The sequence below is a fragment of the Schistocerca serialis genome, chromosome 8 (assembly GCF_023864345.2).
Source record: "Schistocerca serialis cubense isolate TAMUIC-IGC-003099 chromosome 8, iqSchSeri2.2, whole genome shotgun sequence".
In the NCBI taxonomy this organism is placed as follows: domain Eukaryota; kingdom Metazoa; phylum Arthropoda; class Insecta; order Orthoptera; family Acrididae; genus Schistocerca; species Schistocerca serialis.
Window position 1 is genome coordinate 487589598 of NC_064645.1, and position 24541 is coordinate 487614138.

The window sequence follows — 24541 nt, forward strand, 5'->3', positions numbered from 1 at the left end:
TCCTGCTCTGTTTATTTCTGCTGCTTGTTTTCTCCTCTATCACGTGTCTCCCCAAGTATTATGTAATGGAATGCCTCCTAGATATGGGTGGTTCTGAGAAAATGAAATATTCAGGCAGGCCTTAAATAAATTAGCCCACCAGTAGACAACAGCACTTTCAGTATCGAATACATATGGGGATAAACCCGATACAGTTACAAGCAGACACAGGTAAAGATGGCAATCATTGATTTGGCTATCTCACAGCATTGTGGAAAGCAAGGAAAAGTTAGCACATAAATCATCTCACTACAGCAAACTATTTGCATCAATGATGTATCCTCCTGGAACTAAATTTTCCAGAATTAAAATAATCCCCCATTCTGATCACCAGGTGAGACATCGCAGATGTGTTTGATAATAGAAACCAAGCAAAAATAAAGTTACAGCAAAAAAAAAAAAAAAACCACTATAAAAGGTGGTAACATGAGATGTTAGATCATTGAGTTTTTGGTAAATTGGAGAACATAAAATAGGAGGTGACAAGACTACAAATAGGTTAGAAATGAATGGAATTGATGGGAAGGTAAAGGGGATTTCTGGGGTGGCAATTTCTGTGCATCAGGCAATTAAAACAAAAGAACTGAAATTGGTATAGTATTGTCCAAGTACTTGGGTAAGAGTCAAAAGTGACTTACTATATAGTGGCAGGGTAATGCTAATTAAATTCAAAGCAGAACAGTAGATTTAGCTGCCATCAAAGTATATATGCCAATATCTGAACATAGTGGCAACGAAATGAGAGTTTATGAACAACTTCAAGAGGTTCAGCAATATTTGCACGATGGAGATAATATTATTATGGACTACTGAAACGCTGTGGTAGGACATGCACAAGAAACTGGAGTAATGGGTTATGGATTAAGAATTAGAAATCAGAGGACAGACTTTTTGAATTTGCATAAAAAATACTTTATGATCATTAATGTGTTATTTCAGAACCACCCAAGATGATATACATTAAAAAAAAAAAAATAAAAAAAAAAAAACAGAAGGTACAGGATGCTATCAATTTGACTACATTATTGTTAGAAATGAATTACAGAAACCAAATCGGACGAAGAAAGATTATAGAAATTCTGTGAAGTTCAAACCCAAGACGACGTTTGTTAAACAACAAACCACTATTCGGAAAATCAAATGGCAATAACAACTCCATCAAAGGACACAATTTGCTTCACAAAATGAATCCATGAAGCTATGGGAAATGATCACTTAATAATGTTAACAGCACAAAGAAGAAAGTGCAAAGAAAAAGTGAACTGGAACACAGGAGACTGAGAAACAAAGTTAAGAGAGAAGGCAAAAAAAAAAAGAACTAAAAATGGTTGGAAATGGTGTGTGATAATTAGTGAAAACTACAAAGCAGGAAAGGCGCACATGCCCATATAAAAAAAGCATTATGTAAAACAAAAACACAATAATTATTCCATTCCAACAAGCGAAGGATTCCTACAGAACATGAGCATATAGCTTAAAAATGCAAAAAGTGTATTGAAGAATTGTGTTACAAGCTAGAATAGTTCAGTGAATTAAAATAAGAAGAAAAAGTAAAACAAATGGAATGATACCGGAAATTACAGAATATTAATTTTTAAAAAAGCGTTAAATTACTGGAAAGAAAAAGCTAGTGGTATTGATAACATCCCTCCAGAAGACTTAAGAAAAGTATCATGATTATGGTTTTGAAGCACAACAGAGCAGCTACATGTGAAGATCGCAAGACTTTGAATATACCCATTGATAATATTAAGAAGAATAATATGGTCAACAGAAAACTTTACATAGCTTTTGTAGACCTAAGTAAAGCATTAAACACTACAACTGGAGCAGAATTGTGGAAATTCTAATAATGACTAAAGTAGACTACAGGGACAGAAAAATAATTAAAGAACTATACAAAGAATAAGAAACAGTTGTGGGAAATTCACAAAAAGAAACTAGAATTCTTAAAGGTGTCAGGCAGGGATGCAGTCTGTCTCCATCCCTATTCAACATCAACATAGAACATGCAATAAATGAGCATGCAATAAGAGTGCAACAAATACTGTATAGGTATCAAAACAAATTGAGATAGAAAACAAATAACTATGTTTATGAGTGGCATAGTTTGATAGCTCCAGATGAAGGAATTCTCCACAGAATCTGGTTTTGGTTACAGTACTGAGGGATGAGTACAAAATGGAAATAAATAAAAGAAATAGTACTGTTGTATGTATTGTGTAGTGCCTGTTCTTTTGGAAATGTCCAAAAGAACAGACCACACACATTCTTGATTCTATGGCTGTGTATGTGAAGATGAAAATGAATTACTGGTGTCAGTCACATGAGGGCATTGACATAATTCAATTATAAATGAAAATATGTGCTGGACAGGGACTCAAACCCAGATTTCCTGGTTGATGACATTGGCTATCTGAGCACAACTCCCATGCTACCTAAATTCTCAACATGTCGCACACTACTTCCATAGTGCCTGCTTCTCCACCACACCCATCACTCACAGCATTTTAGCTGGATTCCCACAAGAGGGCAACCATAGGTTGCATCCACACTGAAAATTTATCGTGAATTGCCATCATAACATAGATAGTAGATCAATTTCACTTTTATTTTGTATGTAGATGGTGTAGGCAAAAGGTAACGGGGAATTTTTTTTAATTTCGTGGGCTTTATAATTCAGTTTTCAATTTTTTTTTATCTTGTTGGTACATGTGTTCCTGAGGTATGATTGCATTTTCACCTTGTTTTGCATATTTGTTTATTGCTGACAGTTGAAAATTTTATATATGTTTTAGAGTGCTTGCCAAATTTTTACTTTCAAAAAAGGATCAAAGAATTTGCATTAAATTTTGCTTGAAAAATGGAATAAATTGTGGCATCACATTTGAAATGGTTACTGGCTTTTGGCAAAACTGCTATGATTAAGACAAGAGTGTGAGTGGTGTAAATGTTTCAAAGGGGGTCAAGAAGACGTTGAAGGTGACAACCCTGGACACCCGCAATGATCACAGTGTGGAAGAAGTAAAGAAAATAGTTCTGGAAAATTGCCAAATCCCCATCAGAGATTCTGCTGATAATGTCGGCATATCTTTTGGCTCATGCCAAGAAATTTTCTGGATGTTTTGGGCATGAAACCTGTAGCAGCAAAGTTTGTTCTGAAATTGTTGAATTTTGTCCAAAAATGTCATTGCATAGGCGCCACTCAGAAATTGCTGAATGAAGTGTACAATCAGATTAGATTAGATTAGATTAGATTAGATTAATACTAGTTCCATGGATCATGAATACGATATTTCGTAATGATGTGGAACGAGTCGAATTTTCCAATACATGACATAATTAGGTTAATTTAACAACATACTTAAGTTAATATAACTACTTTTTTTTGTGTTTTTTATTTTTATTTTTTTAATATTTTTTTTCTTAATTTACATCTAAAAATTCCTCTATGGAGTAGAAGGAGTTGTCATTCAGAAATTCTTTTAATTTCTTCTTAAATACTTGTTGGTTATCTGTCAGACTTTTGATACTATTTGGTAAGTGACCAAAGACTTTAGTGCCAGTATAATTCACCCCTTTCTGTGCCAAAGTTAGATTTAATCTTGAATAGTGAAGATCGTCCTTTCTCCTAGTATTGTAGTTATGCACACTGCTATTACTTTTGAATTGGGTTTGGTTGTTAATAACAAATTTCATAAGAGAGTATATATACTGAGAAGCTACTGTGAATATCCCTAGATCCTTAAATAAATGTCTGCAGGATGATCTTGGGTGGACTCCAGCTATTATTCTGATTACACGCTTCTGTGCAATAAATACTTTATTCCTCAGTGATGAATTACCCCAAAATATGATGCCATATGAAAGCAATGAGTGAAAATATGCGTAGTAAGCTAATTTACTAAGATGTTTATCACCAAAATTTGCAATGACCCTTATTGCATAAGTAGCTGAACTCAAACGTTTCAGCAGATCATCAATGTGTTTCTTCCAATTTAATCTCTCATCAATGGACATACCTAAAAATTTGGAATATTCTACCTTAGCTATATGCTTCTGATTAAGGTCTATATTCAGACCTTTGAAAGAAAGTTATAACAGGTATTGAAACATGGATAAATGGGTATGACATCGAAACCAAGACCCAGTCACGCCTTTGAAAACTGCCTGATGAGCAAAAATGGAAAAAAATTCAACAAGTTTGATTACATGTGAAGATTACAATGGGTTAGTGCATCTTGAGTTCCTGCCTTATGGTCATGTAAGGAATATGTGAAGCAATCCGAAGAAAACAACACATGTTGTGGAAAAACCACTCATGGAAATTGCATCACAATAGTCCTTTTGCTCACACCTCATTGCTTCTTGGTATATATATATATATTTTTTTTTTTTTTTTTTTTTTTTTTTTTTTTTTTTTTTTTTTTCGGGGTGAGGGGGGGGGGGGGGGGTGGCTGTTTGTTTCACCAGCCACTGTATTCAATGGACATGGCCCCACTGTGGCTTCTTTCCATTCCTAGGGCTGAAGGGAACCATGAAAGGATTTTGTTTTGGCATCATTGCTGAGATAAAAACAGAATTGTTAGAGAAGGTGAACACCATAACAAAAAGTGTATTCTAGAAGTGCTTCCAAGATTAGAAAAAGTGCTGGCACAACTGTATTATACCTGAGAGGAATTACTTTAAGGGACAAAGTTGATGTTGATGAATAAATAAAGATTATTTAAGAAAAACAAAAATTCCTGTTAATTTTTGAACACACCTCTTAATCCGCATGGGATTGTGTACGTGTGGGGTCTGTTCTTTCAGACAAGTCCAAAAGAACAGACACCACATATATAATAGTAGTATCTCCCCTATGCCAGATGATTCATGATAAATCTTCATTGTGGATGCACCCCAAGTCCATCCTCTTGTGGGAGTTCAGCTAAAATTCGTTGACCTTTGGGAATGATGAACGGGGGGCACTACGGAAGTAGTGTGTGCAAGTTGAGAATTCAAATCGGATGGGAATTGTGCTTGGATAGCTGAGGCCATCAAGGCATCTGATCGCATCAGGCAGGAAATCAGAGTTCAGGTCCCAGTCTGGCACAAACTTTCACTCGTCGCCCTTCAATTATTTCAATGCGCTCATGCAGCTGAGGTTGGTAATTCACTTTCAGAAATATTAGTGTCCTCAAAGAAATCAAAGCAACTTAATGCTAGAGGAAGTAAATAAAACAAATAAGATACATGAGTATTTAAGAAGTGAGATAACTGAAGATTGAAGAAACAGACAAGACATAAAACAAAAAATTAGAGAAGAAAAATCAAAGTTTATGAATGAAACAAAAATGCTTTGTTTCAACAACAATATTGAAGTTAGGTAAATGATAGTAAAATTCCTGTTAAAGATAAAGTGTACAGTTAATCAGGATGTCTTGCAAAGATTTGGCCATTTACGAGAACAATAATGGAAAGATTGTGTGGGTGTATATTGGTCACACAATACGAGGTAACCAGTTCCTTGTAAAAGTCCAAGAAGGAACATTACAAGGAAATTTAGCCTGAGGAAGACTACAACTGGCAGTATAAAAGGAAGCTACATAAACTTCTGTAGACTCCAGTTATGCAGAAATGAAGAAGTTAGCTTCTATTAGATCCAGATGGAGAATCCCAAACAATTAAAAGATAGAAGAAGAAGAAAAAAAAAGCCAAAAGTTTAATACATTTGTGTTTTGTCATTTCTTTTGTTGTTCAACTTCCACTCCCTTTTCTCTCCAAACCAACTTTTTTTTATTTATATTGTCTTTATAAGATTACACTCTTTTGATAATATCACTGTTCCATTTATACAGTTATTTACTTATGACTACATGAGCTATTTAGATCCTCCCACTCTACTATTTTCCCTGAACTCTGAAGGTGGGAGCTTGGACTCCAAACACATCATTGCACCTCTGTACCCTCCTAGACTCAATCTCTGTTAACATATCTTCCTACAGTTATAGTTTTATTTAGTTGGATAGGTAAAAAATCTACTCACCAAGCGGCAGCAGAACACACACATAAGACTGTTGTGACTGGCAAGCTTTTGGAGCCAGTTGCTCCTCCTTCAGGCAGAAGGGTTGAAGGGGAAGGAAGAAGGATGAAGGAAGAAGGATGAAGGAAAAGGACTGGAGAAGTCTAGGAAAAGGGGTAGATTTCACAAAGTCACCCCAGAACCGCAGGTCACGGGAGACGTACCGTACAGGATGAGAAGGAAGAAGGAGCCACTGGCTCCAAAAGATTGCTAATCACAACAGTCTTTTATGTGTGTGTTCTGCCGACTATCCAATTAAATAATTTTATCGATAATTGATTGTTTTCACAGTTATAGTGTATAGCTCTTCATTACAATCTTCTTCTCACTTACAGCACTATAGAAGTAGATGAATTCACAGGAAATATGTTCAAGATTTATGAAACTGTTTATAATGAAGGTTTTGCTCAGGTATGTTACACCCTTGTATGACATCAGCTTTTATAAGAAATTGCATTTGTATATATACTTTTTATAAATTGCTTTATTGTGCACATTTTATTTGAATGGCACTTATAATATGCCCTGGAAGCAAGTGGACTTTACCTTTTGTAAAATATTTTAGTCTTGTGGTGCTGTTCAGTAAGTAGTAACTAATCATGTAAGTGGCATTCTTCCCATGTAATGGTCTGTATTTGCTGGTGACTGATGAAGTTTGCTTCCTTTCTCTTCAATTCTATGGTTTGTGTATTTTGCATTACCTTGTCTTACTTTGTACGGTGACTTTATTGTGGATATGATCAGTGTTTTTGTAATCACTTTATTACAGTAACTTACTACACTGAGACTAACGCAGACAGATGATATGTGCACAATGGGGTTTATTTTTCTTTTTAAAGTAAAATGTGTTTGCTATACCAATGGGTAATGGCTTTGCACATACACAGGGATGATATGACACATTAATTGCACACCTGGGGGATCTAGTGCTTATGACAGCTAAGTTTGGGTATGTAGCATATTGCAGTTTGGCATCATTGATGATACTTTGTAAATATGTTATATACCTTTGTTGAAATCCAAGGTAGTAATATTTTGACAGAAGAAAACATTATATGGAAGGTAGACTATATGTATAACTTATAACTATATGTATAATTGTATTTATTGACATCAGGAGGAGTCAGATTTTTGAAAAATCTAAATATTTACTTGTGTGTGGATCTGATACCCTGATCAGACCCAATAGGCAATAGTAACAGATGAGGTGAAAGTAAACTTAACTTTTAAATATCAAGTAGAAAATGCTATACATAAATAATGTATATGTTGGCATAAACACATGCATGTTAGTCAAGAAGTTCAGACAGGTTGTTTAGCAACAAATATTTGAGATCTTTACCCAAGAATGTGTTATTGGGATCCTACACTTCTGAGTAGTAATCGTTCTAAACATTTTATTGTTCCTTGCAATTAGTGACTGTTCCTCCACATAGAAATTATTGCAGCTGACTTATTCCTTGAGAGACAGCTTGCGTTCATGTTTCCACAACTTCTCAGAGTGAAAGAGTGAACATATGACTATTCAGTTGTGTAATACTTGCACTGAAAAATTCATTTGTCCTTAAACTGCAGTAGCAGATACATTAATGACACTATAGTAACTGGCATGATTGGATTCCGATGCTTCACTCCTATCATATCTTCTTTCATTAAAACCACACAGGTCTGGCATTCAGTTTTCAGGCAGTCCAAAGATTTTTTTTTCCTGTCACATCACTTTTTTTTACTTCTGCCAGTGATTTTTTAATGTGAAATGTGTGAATCTGCACTATGGTTCAGTGTCTACTAAACACAAACCCATTTGACAGTTTAAAGATTGGTGAAAGATAACTCAAAGACGACCATGCCTAGTAAATTTATGTGGTGTTCAAATGTGCATTCAAGTTGAGGATAGATTTACTTTAAAATTCTTAACTTCATTTCCAGTTTCAAATATACAATAAAATTTAGATTTTTTACAGCTTTGCTCGTCTTAAATTATTTCATTAAATCTATCTTTGCTTGTAGTTGATCATTTGTAATTTGAAGCCAGTTCTGCTGCCTGGAAAAGATATTTAACTGCAGTAGCATTCTTTCTGTTTACAGTTGTTTGTGAATTATTATTTTTAAGTTCATTTCCAAGCAGCAGGTTCATTTTGACTATAAATTGCTCCACTGCCACATAAAAATTTTCTTTTGCGCCTTCTTTCCCAGACATTCGCCTGTAACAAGGGTACGCATTATTGCATAGCTTCCATTGCCCTATTCCAGATACAGAACATTTCTTGGCCTAATATGTGATAATTACTCTCCCCTTGTTTTTGTTAAAAAGAAATTGAATACAAGGCATTTGCTCCATTATAAAATTGACGGATACATACATAGTCTTTTGCACAATTGGACACTTCAGAAAAAAATAAAATTAAAAAAAAAAAACACCCCTCCATGACTGTGCCCATAGGTACTAGGAATAGTATGCGCATACTGAAGGATTGCAGTATTAGTGATTCCTTTGTAGTGGTCATTGGTGGTCACATGGTGCTCAGGAGGACTGTTTTGACTCTACATGCAATAAATATGCTGGTTTAGTGGTTAACAATGTTTGAAACAGTCACTCTAGGATACAAGCATGCCCCACTATTGTCAAACACATTCAGACATTTGAAAGGGATAACGTTGTGGGCCTACGGGAAAAATACTTGCTGTGTTTCCATTTCCCAAAAAAGATAAGTTTCATGGAAAATCACTGCAAACACATAGCGAGACACTGTTCGCAGCTGTTGAGACTTAAAAATTGTTGGGAAACAGGTACAATAAGGGCACACTATAGGGGATTTAAAACAGCTGCCAGAGCCGTGTGCCCTGAACACACAAAAGAGAGCAAAGAAAAAGGAGAGAGTGGGGATATGATGATAGTGGGATGTTGCTTTTGAAGGGCAGTTGAAACACAAATAGTCGGAAATGTATCATTTACAGTAGTTACTGTTTAAATGTACTAATTAATTAAATTTAAGTAAACATAACTAAATTGAATATATTACTTTCACACTTATGAATTCAACTGATAAATATATATAAATATTATAATTAATAGTTTAACTTGGTGAAGAATAAAAAAAGAAGGAAATTATGGTAGAGCAAAAATCGAACTCAAGACAGCAAATTGATACTCAGTGCAGTAGACTACTGCGCTATGCCACTTACTTGATCCTTTTTGCTCAGAAATACTTCACATTGTACTTGAAAATCTTTAGAGTGTGGTTTTTCTTCCTCCTATGGCCCACTCAGATGAGAAATTCCAGGTATTTGAAAGGGCTCTCTGCTTCTACTCAAGCAGTTTGAACAAAATTGACGAGCAACGCTACAATCCAGTCCCACTGTAAACAATGTTCTTGAACATGAGATGAAGTGCACAAAGCTAGGATGCCAGTGTTCTTTAGCCATATAAATTTGTGGTAACTGAATATCTTCCATGCTTCTAATGAATTGAATCACCATTCAGATCCTGGCCATCAGGTCAGCCTTTTGGTAGTAGCGGTTGTGGAATTGGTGACAGTGTGTGCAGTAAGCAACCTAATATACTAGGATGAGAGCTTCCATTCTAATAATCCAGGGAGACCTAAAAAAATTGTCTCCGAGGACAATGTTTGATGGATTGCAAAAAAACATAGTAAAGTGAAGTGTGCATAAATAAAGATGATACAACAGTAGAGATCACATTTGAGATATTATTCTACTGTAATATTACACAGAGGAATGATTAAAAAACCTACTACAGTAACTCAGAACAATATGTGGCCTGGTACGAAAGTGAGAGGTTTGTTGCTAGACACAGATTACTCACAGACGATATTATTACTAAGTAGTGACGCTGAAATTGCCTTATATAACACCAGTTTATGTGGGGGCAGAGTATTCCAAGTGCGAATTGAATATAATCTACCTAAACATTATATACCATGGTACTAGTAGCACGACAGGATGGCCTCATTGGGAGATACTTTGCAAAAATGGGTTACCTTGATATTGTTGTTGGTGTGGTCTTCAATCCAGAGACTGGTTTGATGCAGCTCTCCGTACTACTCTATCCTGTGCAAGCCTCTTCATCTTTGAATAACTCCTGCGACCTTCTGAATCTGCTTAGTGTATTCATCTCTTGGTCTCCATGTACAATTTTTATCCACCACACTTCCCTCCAATACTAAACTGGTGAGCCCTTGACTCCTCAGAACGTGTCCTACCAGCTGATCTCTTCTTTCAGTCAAGTTGTGCCACAAATTCCTCTTCTCCCCAATTCTATTCAGTATCTCCTCATTAGTTACATGATCTACCCATCTAATATTCAGCATTCTTCGGTAGCATTTTGAAAGCTTCTATTCTCTTCTTGTCTAAACTATTTATCGTTCGTGTTTCACCTCCATACATGGCTACGCTCCATACAAATACTTTCAGAAACATCTTCCTGACATTTAAATCTATACTCGATGTTAACAAATTTCTCTTCTTCAGAAACGCTTTACTTGCCATAGCCAGTCTACATTTTATATCCTCCCTACTTAGACCATCATCAGTTATTTTGCTTTCCAAATAGCAAAACTCATTTACTACTTTAAGTGTCTCATTCCTAATCTGGTTCCCTCAACATCACCTGATTTAATTCGACTACATTCCATTATCCTTGTTTTGCTCTTGTTGATGTTCGTCTTATGTCCTCCTTTCAAGACACTGCCCATTCCGTTCAGCTGCTCTTCCATGTCCTTTGCTGTTTCTGACAAAATTACAATGTCACCAGCAAACCTCAAAGTTTTTATTTCTTTTCCATGGGTTTTAATTCCTACTCTGAATTTTTCTTTTGTTTCCTTTACTGCTTGATCGATATACAGATTGAAGAACTTAGGAGATAGGCTACAACGGTGTCTCATTCCCTTCTCAATCACTGCTTCCCTTTTCATGCCCTCCAACTCTTATAACTGCCATCTAGTTTCTGTACAAATTGTAAATAGCCTTTTGCCCCCTGTATTTTACCCCTGCCACCTTCAGAATTTGAAAGAGAGTATTCCAGTCAACATTGTCAAAAGCTCTCTCTAAGTCTACAAATGCTAGAAACATAGGTTTGCCTTTCCTTAACCTATTGTGTAAGATAAGTTGTAGGGTCAGTACTGCCTTGCATGTTCCAACATTTCTACAGACTCCAAACTGATCTTCTCTGAGGTCGGCTTCTACCAGTTTTTACATTCTTCTGCAAAGATTTTGTGTTAGTATTTTGCAGCCATGACTTTAAACTGATAGTTCAGTAATTTTCACACCTGTCAACACCTGCTTTCTTTGGGATTGGAATTATTATATTCTTCTTGAAGTATGAGGGTATTTTGCCTGTCTCGTACATCTTGCTCATGAGATGGAAGAGTTTTATCATGGCAGGCTCTCCCAAAGCAATCAGTTGTTCTATTGAAATGTTGTCTACTCCCCGGGGCCTTGTTTCAATGTAGGTCTTTCAGTGCTCTGTCAGATTCTTCATGCAGTATCATATCTCCCATTTCATCTTCATCTACATCCTCTTCCATTTCCATAATATTGCCTCAAGTACATCTCCCACGTCTAGATGCTCTATATTCTCCTTCCACCTTTCTGCTTTCCCTTGTTTGCTTAGGACTGGTTTTCCATCTGCGCTCTTGATATTCGTACAGGTGGTTCTCTTTTCTGTAAAGGTCTCTTTAATTTTCGTATAGGCAGTATTTCTTAGCCATGCTTCTACATCCGTACATTTGTCCTCTAGCCATCCCTGCTTAGCCATTTTGCACTTCCGGTTGATCTCATTTTTGAGACGTTTGTGTTCCTTTTTGCCTGCTTCATTTACTGCATTTTCATACTTCCTCCTTTCATCAGTTACATTCAGTATCTCTTCTGTTACCCAAGGATTTCTACTAGCCCTCATCTTTTTATCTACTTAACCCTCTGTTTCCTTCACTATTTCATCTCTCAAAGCTACCCATTCTTCTTCTACTATATTTCTTTCCCCTGTTCTTGTCAGTTGTTCTCTAACGCGCTCTCTGAAACTCTCTATAGCCTCTGGTTCTTTCAGTTTATCCAGGTCCCATCTCCTTAAATTCCTACCTTTTTGCAGTTTCTTCATTTTTAGTCTATAGTTCGTAACCAAGAAATTGTGGTCAGAGTTCACAGCTGCCCCTGGAAATGTCTTAAAATTATAACCTGGTTCCTAAATCTGTCTTACTGTGGGGGGGTGGGATGGGATGGGATGGGGTGGTGTGGTTTGGTGTTACCTTAATAACTGACTGTAAACAAAGGGTATCTAATACAATACATAAGATTTGGTTGAGGCACCCAATAGTTTCCCTGCGCTGTTAGGTTGCAGTAAATAAGTATTGTAATTGTAAACAACAATGGAAATTGGTGGAAAGAATAATACATAAAATAAGGGAAAGGCAACCAAGCATGTATAACAAAAAGGACACCTACCCATATACACAACCACACAGACACCCAAATGCACACTCCCGCTCTGAGACAGACTATTGATTATCAATTATGGAAAGCAGTACATGGGCAGATGAGGTTGTGGGGGGGGGGGGGGGGGGCGGGGGGGGGGGTAAGAGAATTATGTACGAAGCAAGGAATGGGTAGCAGGATAGTGTGAGGTAGGTATTTTGGCAGGTGATTTGCGGGTACAAAACAAGAAGAAAGGAGTTTAGGGGGTAGAACATGAGAGAAAGACACAGAGAGAGAGAGAGAGAGAGAGAGAGAGAGAGAGAGAGAGAGAGCATCCACATGCAGGGGGGGTGGAAGGAAGAGTGGTGGGAGAAGGCAGTGCACAGTCTGGATGGAGGAGGAATGGTGTGGGCAGAAGAGAGAAGACAAAGGTAAGGCAGTGAAAAATAGGTTAGCAGAGGTTTAGGCCAAGGGATTACGAGAGTGGTGTAGCGGAGAGAGACTTCCCACCTGCATAGCTCAGAGAAACTAGTGTTGGAAGGGAGTATCCAAATGAATCACATTGCGAAGCAGCTGTAGAAATCGTTTTTGTGTCAAATAATCTCTTCCTTACAACCTTGCCACTCATGAATACTGCATTACAATGGAAAAGAGGAATTGTTGAAATGTCGTTATTAATAGACAGTGTCATATCCAGCTTATCCATGCGCAGGTCAGCAATGCCATGCCAATGCCTCTAACACTAGTAAACCTGTCAACCAACAACTGTCCAGCACTTCTCTGATCGTCTAGTATCACCCTGGCCTAAAAAAACTCAACTACGCCTTTCTTTAGGGCTCGTCATGCCCTGAGATGAGGTATATTCTACCCAAAATCCTACTATAACCCAATAACCCAAACTAGTGTTCCACCAACCAACTAACCTACAGAATATCATTTTTCATCCCTATTTCAATTTTGCACCGCATGGGTAATGTCCTTGTGGCAAAGCCAGGTGCAAGGCATGTTTCACATCCCACCTGCCACCTCCTACCACCACAAACCAGTGACAGGCATTTCTTACCCAATAAAAGGCTGTACCCAGGCCGGTGGAACATGTCACTTGACAGCTTGCGTGTTGTTGGCTACACTGCGATTGCAAGGTTGCAATAGCTGCCACCACACACGCCCACAACTCCGAAGTATGTTTTGTACATGTAAGCTACAATCGACATTTATACGTAAGTGCAACAAAGTACGTTTTTCTAACAATGGAGAGGACAATGACGGAGACTAAGCGTTTGATAGTAAATTAAACCGGAAAAAAAAACCACCCGAAGTTAATGACAATATCTACGAAAAGTAATTCATTCCAAATTGTTACAGTAATAGCTGCATGTAAAAGGTTGTATAATAATGTAATCTAAGCATACCAAATAACACACTATCTACACTCATAGAAAGAAATAAAGCAAAGCATGCATAGCTTACCTGATTGCAGAGAGAAAAAGAATTAATTCTGTATACATTTACACTCACCAATTTACGATATCAGTGGCGCAATTCCATCCAGTTCTCCTTCACCGTCATCGGAATTGGCGCCAAAACTGTTGTCTTAGTCATCATCATCATTAAGAGAAATCATTAATTGTTCATTTTCATTTATAATGCCATCTATAGTCTGTGCTTCTCTTATTAGTTTAGCAGCATGGTCTACTTTTTTCCTCCATGAGGTAGCATCTACAGTAGCAAGATCTTCAAGTAGCAGTCTTTCCACTTCTGTTATAGTAAAAGTATAATTATTACTTCTAATGTATGCCTTGACTTCACTCCAAACCAATTCAATTGGATTAAAATGACAGTGATAAGGTGGTAGCCTAATTACCAAGTGACCCTGTTTGCTTGCAATTTCGTCTACAATCTATTTAGGCGTCACAGACGTATTTTGTTATATGAGCAAGTATAACAGCAGCTTTGTCATGCTCATGTCCGCAGCAATGTCTCTCGCCTGCAACCACTGCACCATAATTTCTTTATGGTCACTAGTGGTTGGAGTTTTATCTAAAATCATGGAGTGGTACGGTGCATTGTCCATCACAAAAAATGTTGGAACACTAGACTGGAGCAACAAATTCTTAAACCATTGTAAGAACCGTGGGTGGTCCATATCCTCATGATAGTCACCGGTTTTTTTTTTCGATCGAAAATCTAGAAGTCCTTCAGGCACAAAGCCGTTTGAAGATCCTGTGTGGGCCACAATTAATCGGGATCCTCTTCCTGTTGGCTGATGACCGCTGCTATTCGGAATATCGTCTGTCCAGCATTTCTCCAGCGTTGACCCAGGTTTCATCTAACCATATGACTGAGTGTATGTCCTTTCCTACAATTTTGTGTAAGAAAATGGTACGAGCTGCAACAACATGAGCTTTTTCTAGTAACAGTTTTCATCCATCTAACTTTTTAAAACAGAAGCCCATACTTTTTAATATCATCTTAAGTGACGTTTTCTGCCCTGAGAAAAGTTCACTTTCTTTTAAAGAAATTAGCAACTTCGCTATTGTGGGGTATTCTTTCCTTTTATTGTATCTGTATATGTGCCGACGAATTGCATCAGATTGGAAAGAATCAATATCTGTAACAGGATGAGGCTGCTTTTTTTCCTTGCCTGGAGTACTTAAAAACACACTGTTTCTTCCACAGGGGCTTTCTTCCACACTGTTTACTTCACTGCCTTGTAAGTCTTGAAGTAGCACCCCTTTCCTTATAACTGTTCTTTCACTGAGTCCTAGAGTTTTCGAGATATGCTCTAAAACTTTATTGGCAGGAATCGACGCATGCCCGTGAACAGAAACAAATTCTTTTTCTTGCTCGTAAAACTCATACGCCCTCCATAGCAATTCCAAAGCCTGACTATTTAATGGCACTCCACGGCGCAACGTATTGTCGTTTGGTGAACGACATCATTTTGGTGACATTGTTTAACAAACAAAAACTGTAGAGTCGAGGCGGTAACAAAACGCAACAACAGGCGTTTGGGCACTAACATACAATGTTTACATGGAAGCCGGCAACGTGGTAGCATCAACGCCGGAACCGGCTTTTGTTCGGTGCTGTTATTGGTTCAGAAGACGCGGTGCCTTCCATTCCTCACTTGTTTGTTAGTTATACTACCAACTGTACGGTGCTTGGGGAATGGCCTTGAAGTGACATATTTCAGCAGCCCGTGTATAGGCCACATGGAAAAGCGGCTATCTGATATATCAGCTATGCTGCAATTACTGTACAGAATTCTATGTGGGCTTGACTATTAACCAACTGTGCACTTGCATGAATGGCCACCGCTGAACTGTGGAAAACCACAAACTTGACCATCCAGTTGCCAGACATGCTGCACACCACTATACAGATGACTTCAACAGCTGCCTCGCTATGGCAGCCACTTGGATACTCCTTTCCAGTACTAATATCTCTGAAATATGCAGGTGGGAATTGTCTCTCCGGCATTATACCCTGACTCTCACAATTCCGCTGGCCTAAACCTCCACTAACCTGTCTCCCATTGCCTCACCTTAACTTTTCCCTTCGCTCTTCTGTCCACACCACTCCTTCATCTAAATATATACCACAAGTCCTCTGTCAAGACCTATCTCAGGCTACCCTGGTACCTTTTCCTTGACCTGTGCATTCTTCGCTGCCCCCTTCCCACCTCATCTGCCCAAGCAACTGCTCTTAATCATTGACAATTAGTTGAAAGTCTTGCCGCAGCCATGGGGTTTGCATTCGGTTGTCTGTGTGGTTGTGCCTGCGTGTGTACTTTTGCTAGAAAAAGAGAAAGAGCTAGAAAATTAGTATGAATAGGCCTACTGTTTTGTGTTGTATGTTTCTCTGCACCATTATCGGTCCACTAAATGTTAGACGTTGCCTTTCCCTTATTTTACATACTGTAACATTAGTAGACAAACCAATTTATTGGAGGAAACCTTGTACAGGAGTTCTTAATTTTACTAAAGTTGATGTCTTTTTTATTGTGATAGCTGTTGTTGAATTTTGTCATAAATATGGTGGATTAGCTGCTGGCTTTTTCTCTTATTATTATAAGGAGTTGGGACAGAATGTACCTTGTGTTTTCTATTAGTTTTTCCAGTAACTGCTAATTAGCAAAGGATATCCAGGATGTATCTGTACTGTCATTAATGTATAGCCAGTGGTTGTGTGAATAACAAAGATTTTGCAGATCATTCATCGTAAAATAATATAAATACCTAGCTTTACAGTTTCTGATGATTTGTTGCCGGAGGAGATCTAGCATTGGGAAGAAATTTTTACCAAAGACCCAAAAATGGTATGTTATCAAGGAAAAAGGTGATGTGATAGCCAGTTCTCACAGCAGACAACTTTGTTTGAAAAATAAGTTTTAGTGTTGTTTTAAATCTAGTTGTTGTCATTCGAAGTTTCTCATGCAGCATATTGCTTTATTGTAGAAACAGGTGTAAATAACTTGTACAAGGTCGAGAATGTTTGTGACCGATGCAACACTTGCCTTCAAAATATTGTAATAGGCTCTTTAGTGGCATTTAATGAAACTGAGCAATTTTATGAGGTGGGATGACGCCACTTGTCTGCATTTTTATCTTGGTGTGTTTCGTGTTGGACACTGTATGTAGCTGTATTCTGAAGCCAGGAGTCACAAAATCAGTAAAAAAGCTATACTGTTTCTGTTCAAATACAGAAACTGAAATTGATATTTTTATTGTACTGCCTTCCATGGAATGCTGTCATTGTTTTTCCAAGTGTGTTATAGTTGTAAACCCACAGTTTGTTCCTGTAGCAATATAGATAGGAACTGGAATGCCTGCATGTACACAAATATGTGAGCAAGTTGTGTGTGAAATATGATTCTTTCTGTTTGTATTATTTACACATATTTTACCAGACACCCACATGCACATGGCCCTTACATTTCAGTTATAGATGCATCAGTTGTTATTTTAAACAAGTGTGAGATGAAAATATACAGTTCACAAGGTGGATTGCATATATGGAAATTACTCTGTTGTTTACAGAAACACTCCTCTGAATTACTTGACCACCTCATAGGTTGCTAGTAATTCACAGTTGAAGGCAGATGGCTTTGACTGTGAAGCCATGAGCTTTTTTCAAGAAGTTGCATAGTGGCTGAGTCTCACTTCCCACAACTTGTTGCTGTGCCGCACCGATTGTGTTGTCACTGGCATCTGTGGTGATAGTGACCTGCACATCCAGTGTAGGATGACCTGATGTAATTGCGTGTCCTGGACAGCCCTTAGCAATTCATATGTGTCCTTCATTTTACTAGTCCAATCTCTCGTCTTTCCCTGAGTTGTTTCCACCTGGTGAAGGCATTGGTTAGGGGTGTTTTTATCACCACTGCTTGCAGTAGGTGATGCAGATAGAAGTTCTTGGACCCTAAGAAGTGTCAAAGCTCACGGTAATTCAGAGGAAGAAGGGGTTGTTTGGTGAGATCAGTTGGGTCAGTTGCAGGTTTGATTCGTGCAGTATTTACTTTTTACACTCGGTCACACTGAAGATAGTGGCACTTGTGAGTGAGTGAGTGCATGAAGTGCATATTTGGTATTGGGTAGCTATCGGACACTGTTCGGGAGTTGAGAGCTTTTTAGTTCACACAGTGTGTGATGTTCTAATCTTTCTTTTGCACGAGTTTTATCAGTGATGCCCGTGAGCTGCCCAAAGCGTGGGCTGTCCCTGCATTCAACAGTTTTTCAAATGCTGCCTTCATGGCGCTCATGTTTGCTGGGTCTAGATGACGCACTTTGTGTCAAATTGGTGAGCCAGCAGTCTTTAGAATGCAGTGCACTGTGCCATTTTGGACTGTGCATAGCTGCATCTTGGACTGCGGGAAATTTGCTATGGAAGGGTGCCTTCTTGGACATGTTGCTTGGAGGGGCGGAGTGCGCCATACTAATCAGTGTTGCATGACGCCATCCAGGACGATTGACCACATGGGTGTCGGGAATGCTGACAGTGTAGCGGGGTCGGGCGGGGTGAGAGTGGCTGCACTCACTCCCTCTATCCTTAGCTAGTGGCAGGGACATACAAGGTTCTGATACTGCTCACACACCAGTGCAAGAGCAGTGCGTGTGTTGTTTATGCACTATCAGTGTGTCGTATTTTCGGTGCAGAATGCATCCGAAGTTGGGCAGCTATGGGTTTTCTGCCATCTTCAGTTCCTTCTCTAAATCCTCGCACAAACGAAAAAATGGCTGACATCGAAATAAGTGTCCAAGGAATAGAAAAGCAACTGGAATCACTCAATAGAGGGAAGTCCACTGGACCTGACGGGATACCAATTCGATTCTACACAGAGTACGCGAAAGAACTTGCCCCCCCTTCTAACAGCCGTGTACCGCAAGTCTCTAGAGGAACGGAGGGTTCCAAATGATTGGAAAAGAGCACAGGTAGTCCCAGTCTTCAAGAAGGGTCGTCGAGCAGATGCGCAAAACTATAGACCTATATCTCTGACGTCGATCTGTTGTAGAATTTTAGAACATGTTTTTTGCTCGAGTATCATGTCGTTTTTGGAAACCCAGAATCTACTATGTAGGAATCAACATGGATTCCGGAAACAGCGATCGTGTGAGACCCAACTCGCTTTATTTGTTCATGAGACCCAGAAAATATTAGATACAGGCTCCCAGGTAGATGCTATTTTTCTTGACTTCCAGAAGGCGTTCGATACAGTTCCGCACTGTCGCCTGATAAACAAAGTAAGAGCCTACGGAATATCAGACCAGCTGTGTGGCTGGATTGAAGAGTTTTTAGCAAACAGAACACAGCATGTTGTTATCAATGGAGACACGTCTACAGACGTTAAAGTAACCTCTGGCGTGCCACAGGGGAGTGTTATGGGACCATTGCTTTTCACAATATATATAAATGACCTAGTAGATAGTGTCAGAAGTTCCATGCGGCTTTTCGCGGATGATGCTGTAGTATACAGAGAAGTTGCAGCATTAGAAAATTGTACCGAAATGCAGGAAGATCTGCAGCGGATAGGCACTTGGTGCAGGGAGTGGCAACTATCCCTTAACATAGACAAATGTAATGTATTGCGAATACATAGAAAGAAGGATCCTTTATTGTATGATTATATGATAGCGGAACAAACACTGGTAGCAGTTACTTCTGTAAAATATCTGGGAGTATGCGTGCGGAACGATTTGAAGTGGAATGATCATATAAAATTAATTGTTGGTAAGGTGGGTACCAGGTTGAGATTCATTGGGAGAGTGCTTAGAAAATGTAGTCCATCAACAAAGGAGGTTGCTTACAAAACACTCGTTCGACCTATACTTGAGTATTGCTCATCAGTGTGGGATCCGTACCAGATCGGTTTGACGAAGGAGATCGAGAAGATCCAAAGAAGAGCGGCGCGTTTCGTCACAGGGTTATTTGGTAACCGTGATAGCGTTACGGAGATGTTTAATAAACTCAAGTGGCAGACTCTGCAAGAGAGGCGCTCTGCATCGCGGTGTAGCTTGCTCGCCAGGTTTCGAGAGGGTGCGTTTCTGGATGAGGTATCGAATATATTGCTTCCCCCTACTTATACCTCCCGAGGAGATCACGAATGTAAAATTAGAGAGATTAGAGCGCGCACGGAGGCTTTCAGACAGTCGTTCTTCCCGTGAACCATACACGACTGGAACAGGAAAGGGAGGTAATGACAGTGGCACGCAAAGTGCCCTCCGCCACACACCGTTGGGTGGCTTGCGGGGTATAAATGTAGATGTAGATCTTGACACACTGCTTGAATATGCTGGAGTACATTACTTTGTTGACCTCGAGCACAGTGTGGCATGGAGTTGTTGCACGGATAAAGATGTCATCGAGGTGAAGAGTCCCATGATGCGGTGGTTGGTGTCTTAGTGCACATTCTGTAGGTCAGGTGGGAGATGGTAATGTGGCAGAAATAGATCACCACTACTGGTTCCTTGACTTTGGTCATGTAAAAAATCGCTGTGAAGCAATCTCTTTGCGGATGGATACAGGGTTCGCTCGGCAGTTCGATGAACTATACTCTGATTCATTAGCATTGTGGAGTTGCAGCACTGTCATAATGGTGAATGATGAAGTAGTTTCTTTCAGCATCATGCTGATGTCCCAACTTGCGTCCACTAGGTTTGTGACTGTAGTCTAGCCGCCTGAGGCTGGGGCAGTGAAGAGTGTGTTTCACATACTCCTGGCAGTTTATTGATTTGGTGTGGGTGGATGTATCTAATGCAATACGCATATGGAGTTTGGGAAGTCACAGAGCTGATGGTAGTTTCTTGTGACATCGCCAAACTGACAATGATATCAACAGAACAACAGCCTTGAAGTGGTGGCAGGACTTGACCCATTGTTGCTAGCTAGTGTTGCTAGCTAGTGCTTGTGTGTCAGTGGTTTGCCAGGTTTCCTTCTGAGGGCAGGCGGTATCTCGTGCTTGTGTGTTGTCACAGCAGGTTGTGGCGAGTCGGTGATCTCAGCGTTCAGCTGTGGCTGCTTGTTGTGTGGTGTGAAATTTCCTCTAGTGTTTGTTCATTGATGTTGTTGCTACATGATAAACATCCTATCAGCCAGAACACCTCCCCCCCCCCCCTTTTTATATTTTTATCGCTATGCTTCATGGGTGATCATTGCCATTTCCATTTGTAAGTGCAGTGGCAGTTTCCCTATCCACAGCATCCATAGAATTGCATCTGACAAGAGTCTTGGATCATGTGTTGTCTGCGGCCAGTGCCAAAGCTGGAAGGGCATCTTGTCAGCACATTGCTTCTTGTATATTGCTTGTTTTAACAGCTGTTCCGGTGTGTGTGACTGGCACTGCAGAAGGCTCAATTTTACCATATCATACTTGTTTTGAGTGGGCAGTGCGAGTTTTACATCACTGATGAGGTCATTTTGTTCTGCCAGATGGCAAATTAAATTCACAAATCGGGTGTCATCATTCAGAATGCCAAGGGTATTTAGGAGACAATCCACAGTTGCAAACCGATGGGCAGATTGTTGTATATGAAATGGCGAGAGGCCAGGTGGTGCACATCATGATGTGTGTATGGTAACAGCATAATTGAGGCTGAGTAACCTGCTTCACTTGTGGCACAGTTGTGAACCTGGTTGTGGAGACACATGCAAAGCAATTGTATGGCCAACCAATGTTCGCATGAAAATCATCACAGTTTGAAAGTAATTCTGTTAGCCGCACTGGTTCCCACACTGGTGCAGTTGGAAGGAGTTAGTGGCTGAAGTCTAGCAGAAGATTTTTCAGCTGTTGCCATTGTTGAGAGGGCAGTTTGGGTTGGGCACAGTATGTAACCAAGAACCAGTAGCCATCGTGTACCCATATTTTACTACTGGTTGGTGACTGTCAGACTGTGATAGCCCTCAGGGGCTGGTGAGGAGGTATGTCCAACAAAGATGGCCACATGGTTAATGTGCATTAACCGAAACAAAATGAGCACTTCCTTGTCATGGTATGTCTTTTACACAGAGTCACCAAGATGGAAGATTTCCTTAACAGGTGTAAGGAAAGTTTCCAATAACGGAGACAAGACAGCTGTGAGCGAACAATACATTATTGCAATCTAACAGCACAAAAGTGTGACTGCCCTGTTGCATATCTCACAGCACACTGAAGTCTTTGTTTATTGTACAGGTATTCCTGTTGGGCATCCCTACTTTCACCGCCCAGCGATGCTTACACCTCCGAGTAGCACTTTCGATGTTTATATCCTCACAAGTCCTTAATGACCTTGTATTTACATTTGGTAGGAATCGTAATTGGAACAGCAAGTGTATCCTAGCCACATCAGTCAGTGCAGCATTGCTAATGGCTACAAGAGGAAAGGAGTGTGAAGGCCAACCTTAGTGTTGGCTGTTTATGCATTACAAACTTTGATGTTGGTAGTGTATGCACTTGGACATTGCTTTTTTCACCTGCTTGTAAGGTATATTTACTTTGCAGCCAATGTCAGTATTGGATAAGTCCAAGTCATAATGTGATTTAATGAATAGCTATTTTCTCGCACGTTATTCCAGATTGCTGCCTGACTACAACATTATTAATTGTGTAAAGCTTAGAAATTCACAAAATATAATGTTGTCATTGTCTTGTGAGATTTACTTGATAAGATAAGTTCAAAGTGTAAGAAGTGTCTTCTGATTTTTCTCTTCTCCACACAATACAGTCAACATAATCCCCAAGTTATGAATAGTATTAGTTGTTGACACAATCTTTCACAAACCATTTGTCTGCATAGACTTCCAAGTTTTGCTTATGTGACAACTTGGGAGCCTTTCTTTTTCTCCCTTCTGAACTCTTTCTTTTTATCTTAAATTGTCCATATGTATTGTACTTCTTTGTATCTGGTTCACTTTATTCTTCATTGAATGATAAGTCTTCTTTTGCCTCCCAATCTATTTTCAGTGCATCAACCCCTGTCCCTCCCCACCTCCGTTTTCCGTTCTCTCAAATTTATTTTCCTTTGCACTCAGCTGCTTAAAGTCCAGTTCTCATCTTTGACTTACCAACACCAAAAACTCAGTATTAATATTGCTTTGGGGCTGCAAACTGAGATAGACCGGTGTTACATGTCAATCCATTTTTGTACCCTGTCACTTTGCAGGTACATATGGTGACCCATACCTCTTCACATTCCTCTCTCTCTCTCTCTCTCTCTCTCTCTTTCTCTCTTTCTCTTTCTCTTCTTCCCGATCCTCTCCCTCCTAATCTACATAGATATACCTGTAACAGCGATAGTTACAGTTGTAAAAAATGTTAATTGTGCTTTCTTGTATCATAAATTTCATGGCTTTGGCAGTTGAGTAGTATGGCTTGTGGTGGAGCACATGTATGTATGTAACACTGAGTAGATTGAGAAAAGGGAGTGTTAACTAAGAAAGAGATGGTTGCAATATGTGAAATATAAAATTGGTAAATCATTGTTTTGATTAGCTGTAATTTTCTCGATCCTTTTCCTCACATATTGCATATAATTATTTTTGGAAGTTGGGTCTGAAAACCTCTTATCACTGCTAGTTTATTACCTGTGAGTATTTTTTATATTAATTCTGAAATTGATACTCAAATTTGTTGGTACTATTGCACACTGTTTTTACTTTTAGACAGTTTTCTAATTGTTCGTGTCATTGTCACAATCTTAAGTTATATAGATTTTCACCATGCCATACAGTATGTAATAGTATTAAGAAATATTGACATTTTCAGAATAAATAATAAAAATAACCTTTAACAGTGCCAGGGTCATTCCATGTCAAATCAACACACCTATTTTACCTCACCGTTTTAGATTTTTCTAAAGTTTAGTATACTTATAGTGGGTGCTGAGACTAAGAAAAATTCCAAATTTCAATTTTTTTTATCTCAAACCATTCCTGAAATACGGCTATGTAAACGTTTCAAAAACCAGCCAAAAACGTGTGAATGGACTTTTTTAAAATTTCCAAAATTTCCCTAGGAGCTGCTCTAATTGAGCTAGAGAGCTGGGAAAGGTGTCATTTTGCATGCTCTTTCCAGAGATATACAACAAAACATAGCTTCTAATTAATAACCTTTTTCAAAATACTATTTAATATTTTGATTTAATGTTTTTTACAAAAAGTAAATTATTGAAAATTTTCAAAATATTTCCACAACTACTTCATACTGTTGTAAATCACATGGCAAAATATAAATGTGGGATAATAATGGGTTTATTGTTAAAAAAAATTATTCCGGACTCTTGTTTTTCACTAACAGCCGTGGTTTGACCACACTGACCATTAACAAACAGGAATTTCATTAAAATATACTGAAAGTTAAGTAAAAAAAGTATTAGAAGTATCAAAACTAATCAGCATATTTTATAATTGATTGCTTATTTTAATTTCATACAGCTTAACTAACAGTATGTTAACTGATAAAACAAAAAAGTTTGAGCATTTAACTACAAACTGAAATAAAGTATGAAAAAGTACAAGTATTTACGTAATAGT

The 24541-nt window shown here is 38.7% G+C and overlaps 1 protein-coding gene across 3 annotated transcripts in view; it reads left to right on the forward strand.

Moving 5' to 3' along the window:
* LOC126416740 (glutathione synthetase-like) overlaps positions 1-24541 on the forward strand; it is a 150738-nt gene that overhangs the window by 29519 nt on the left and 96678 nt on the right. For all 3 annotated transcript variants that reach the window (XM_050084572.1, XM_050084573.1, XM_050084574.1), the window contains exon 4: positions 6439-6514. In XM_050084572.1, coding sequence (XP_049940529.1) covers positions 6439-6514 — 76 coding nt within the window. The remainder of the gene's footprint in view (positions 1-6438; positions 6515-24541) is intronic.